This window comes from Euphorbia lathyris, chromosome 8, assembly GCF_963576675.1.
Source record: "Euphorbia lathyris chromosome 8, ddEupLath1.1, whole genome shotgun sequence".
Classification (NCBI taxonomy): domain Eukaryota; kingdom Viridiplantae; phylum Streptophyta; class Magnoliopsida; order Malpighiales; family Euphorbiaceae; genus Euphorbia; species Euphorbia lathyris.
Window position 1 is genome coordinate 64,640,437 of NC_088917.1, and position 4,551 is coordinate 64,644,987.

At 37.3% G+C, this 4,551-nt stretch overlaps 1 protein-coding gene across 1 annotated transcript; it reads left to right on the forward strand.

The window, feature by feature from the left end:
* The first annotated feature begins 1,892 nt into the window (after positions 1 to 1,892).
* On the forward strand, positions 1,893 to 4,109 carry LOC136202072 (cell division cycle 20.5, cofactor of APC complex-like). The gene is made up of 3 exons (XM_065992528.1): positions 1,893 to 2,335; positions 2,426 to 2,704; positions 3,263 to 4,109. Exons 1-3 carry the CDS (start codon positions 2,255 to 2,257, stop codon positions 3,953 to 3,955), a joined length of 1,053 nt encoding a protein of 350 aa, XP_065848600.1. The 5' UTR covers positions 1,893 to 2,254; the 3' UTR covers positions 3,956 to 4,109.
* Positions 4,110 to 4,551: the final 442 nt, after the last annotated feature.

Sequence of the window (4,551 nt, forward strand, 5' to 3'; positions counted from 1 at the left end):
AGTTGTTGATGATGTTTGTCCTATTCAAGGAACTAGAAAGTCTGATAGAGTTAGGAAAGCACCTGAATATCTTAAAGAGTTTCATTGTAATAATGTCCAGTCTAAGCTAATTACCAAGCAGTCTAAGGTTAGATATCCATTATCTTCTGTTCTTTCTTATAGTCATTTGTCTAATTCTCATAGAGCTTTTGCAATGAATATTGTTGTGACCACTGAACCTAAGACTTACGCTGAAGCAATTCAACATCAGTGTTGGCGAGATGCCATGGATGCTGAATTGAAAGCTTTACAGCAAACTAATACTTGGCAATTGACTGAGTTGCCACCTGGAAAACCAACTGTAGGATGTAAATGGTTGTTTAAAATTAAATATAAGGCAGATGGGACTATAGAGAGGTATAAGGCCCGTTTAGTTGCGAAAGGATACACACAAACTGAGGGCATTGATTACTTAGATACTTTCTCCCCTGTTGTGAAAATGACCACTGTCAGATTAATTTTAGCATTAGCTAGTATGTACAATTGGGGGTTGTTTCAATTAGATGTCAATAATGCATTCTTGCATGGGGACTTAAAAGAAGAAGTCTATATGCAGTTGCCTTTAGGCATTGAGAAAACTGGACCAAATTTAGTTTGTAAACTTACTAAGTCCCTTTATGGCTTGAAACAAGCCAGTAGACAATGGGCATCCAAACTGTCTGATACTTTATTAGCTCATCAATATCAAAAGTGTCCTTTGATCATTCATTATACATAAAAAGGCAGCAGAATAAAATTACTTTGTTACTTGTTTATGTTGATGACATCATTATGACAGGTAATGATACTAAAGAGATAGATTATATTAAGACTGTTTTGGACAAAAAATTTAAGATTAAAGACCTAGGCAATCTTAAATTTTTCTTAGGCTTAGAAATTGCTAGGAATAGGGAGGGATTATACATCTGTCAACGCAAATATGTGTTGGATTTACTTTCTGAAACAGGATTCCTAGCATGCAAGCCAGCAGATACACCAATGGATTCTACTCTCAAATTGTCCAAGAAAAATGGAACTCCCTTGGAAGATAAACAACAATACAGGAGGTTAATTGGCAAGCTAATATATTTAGCTAACACACGACCAAACATATCCTTTTGTGTTAGTTCTCTGAGTCAATTCCTTGACTGTCCTACAGACATCCACTTGCAAGCAGCACATAGGATCTTGAGATACCTCAAGAAAACACCTGCTCAAGGTCTCTTCTACCCCAGTAAAGGCAGCATTCACTTGAAGGCATTCAGTGATTCTGATTGGGCAAGTTGTGTCGACACTAGGAGATCAGTTACTGCTTTTGCTGTATTTTTTGGAGATTCTCTTGTCTCTTGGAAAAGTAAAAAGCAGCCAACTGTGGCCAGAAGCTCTAGCGAAGCAGAATATAGAGCATTAGCACTCACAACATGTGAACTACAATGGTTTCTCTATATGCTTGATTATCTTGGGGTCCAACATCAGCAAGCAGCCACCATATATTGCGACAACCTCTCAGCCATCTACATCGCCAATAATCCAACATTTCATGAACGCACCAAGCACATAGAGCTTGATTGCCACTTCATTAGGGAGAAAATACAAGCTCAGGTAATCCACCTTCTACATGTTTCAACTTCAACTCAACTTGCTGACCTCATGACAAAACCTCTTGGAAGGCCTCAATTTGAAGATCTTGTAAACAAGCTAGGACTGAAATCAATATACAGTCCAGCTTAAGGGGGATATTAAATTAATTCAGTTTTAGGATTTAATTATTAACTTGGGTAGAATAGAAATATTGTATATAATTAGGGTCTATTTTGTAATTATGTAATTAGTAAGCCTATAAAGCTTATTCTCTTCTCTGTAATCGTATCAATTTTTGATTCTCCAAACTCTTCCTCTTCCCTTCTCTGCTCTTCATCTTCTTTTCTCTATAATGTTCTTGAATCTTCATTAATGAAATTCTTCCTTGATTCTCTTATTTCTTTGCTTCTCTAATTTTGATATTCTAGGGTTTAATTTCTGTTCAATTTCTGAATCTTCTGCTTCTAAATTCTTCTAGGGTTTAATTTCTGTTTTGTGTTTATCTGTTATTTCATACATTTATCCATTAGTTATATATCATCATTATTCATTATCCTTAGGGTTTAAATTCTGTTTTGTGTTTGTGTGTTTATTTCGTACATTTATTATATATCATCGTTCTTTTTTATCCCTAGTTTTTGTTGGTATTAAGATAATGGACACAGGATTCATGAGTTCTTCTTCTTCCACCTTGAAACCACGTTCGAGATTCCCACGGAATTCTAATAATGAAAATGTAATATCTTATTCATCCTTAGAACACATTCCTTACTTAATTGATTGAAAATGTATAAGAATTAGTATTTTATATTTATGATGTTAGCAGTTGGATAGATTTATACCGAATCGATCGGCCATGGATATGGATTTTGCACATTACATGTTAACAGAAGGTAAAAAGGGTCCAGAGGAAAACGCATTACCTTGCTCTGCATCAAGTCAGGCTTACAGGAAGCTACTGGCAGAAACTTTAAATATAAACAGGACTCGAATTCTAGCCTTCAAGAACAAACCTCCTGCTCCTGTTGAATTGATTCCTCAGCAACACATTTCCTCACCTAATCTCCAACCCAACCCCATCAAGTGCTGCAGACACATTCCTCAGGTTTCTTTCTTTCTTTTTTACTCTTCCTTTTGCTACATTACTTCAGTTAATACTGAAGTTTTCTGTAATTTTTGATTTAGACTTCTGAGGTGGCAGTCCGTCTGCCTCATATTGTTGATGTTTTCTACCTCAATTTGTTGGATTGGGGCAACAACCATTTTCTAGCCTTAGCTCTAGGCAGGGCAGTAAATTTGTTGAATCCTCTTAAGGGTTCTGAATCTATATCTGAACTTGTGACAATAGATGATGGAATTGGTCCTGTTACTAGTGTGAATTGGGCTCCCAATGGATGCCACATTGCTGTTGGTTTGAACAACTCTGAAGTACAATTATGGGATTGTTCTTCCAACACACTGGTAAAATGCGATTTCTGTTTCCGTTTCTATATAATATGTATTGATGTTCCTTTCGGGTGGAGTGGAAGTATCAATTTCATGTTTGAGTCAAAATGGTGTCATATGGGTTCTAAATGCTAGAAAAAATGATTTTCCTTTTAGAAATTGTCACACCTTCGGGAGGTTAATTGGTTTGGTTTTGGTTTTTGTTTTTGTTTTGCAGCTAAGAAAATTGAAAGGTGGGCATACTTCAAGAGTAGGGGCATTGGCATGGAATAATAACCATGTCCTTACTACAGGAGGAATGGATGGTCAAGTAATTAACAATGATGTGAGAATTAGCTCACACATTGTTGAGACATTCAGAGGGCACCATGGAGAAGTGTGTGGGCTTAAATGGTCGCCTTCAGGGCAACAATTAGCGAGCGGAGGCAACGATAACCTTGTCCACATATGGGATAGATCCGTGGCATCATCTACGCAATGGCTTCACAGGCTTGAAGACCATACATCTACGGTTAAAGCTCTTGCTTGGTGTCCTTTCCAACGGAATTTACTGGCTACCGGAGGAGGCGTTGGAGATAGGTGTATTAAGTTCTGGAATACATGCACTGGGGCTTGCTTGAACTCAGCAGATACTGGGTCTGAGGTTTGCTCTTTGTTGTGGAATAAGCATGAGAGGGAACTGCTTAGTTCTCATGGGTTCACTAGGAATCAGCTCACTCTATGGAAATATCCATCCATGGTTAAAATGGGTGAACTCACTGGTCATACATCAAGAGTACTTTGCATGACTCAGAGTCCGGATGGTTCCATAGTGGCCACTGTTGCAGGTGATGAAACACTTCAATTTTGGAATGTATTTGGGCTTCCAGAACCGCCATTTTCCAACTTTGCTCGAACCCGAATCCGCTGATGAGACTCAGGAGAGGAGCAGCTCAAGCACAAGTTTCCCGTAGCTTTTGATTTTAGGAAAGGCTTTAGTTAAAGATGTGCAGTAAATTAACATTGAGTTTATGAGATGTAGAGCAAAGAGTTTATTAATAAAAAGTTAATTAGTAGTTTTTTTATGATGGTATTTTTCAATTGCTTGAAGTTTTGCATCAGTCAGCATTCATTTTAAAATTGTGACATTTTTCATAATTTTAATCAACTCCTCTTGCTCAAGCACAAGAACTATAGTCAAGATAACAAGAATGAATTTAGTTTTCACTACTGAGAGGGTAATATTTCATAACTTAAAGTGGATGCTCATGAAATTCAACTTCATAGCTTTTGCTACCGTGGGAAGTATGTAATTTTGATGCCATTTTCACTACTGTGGGAAGTATGTAATTTTGATGCCATTTTTATAGCTTTTACTATTGCTTGAAGTCTGTTGAATCATTCAGTGCATTGCAGTTTTAGGTTGGTGAAACTCTCTGGCACTGATCTTTTGCCTGGTGATGTTGTTTCCATTGGGTGCTGCTCTGGTCCTAATGGAGAAGATAAATCAGTGCCAACAGCGGGAAG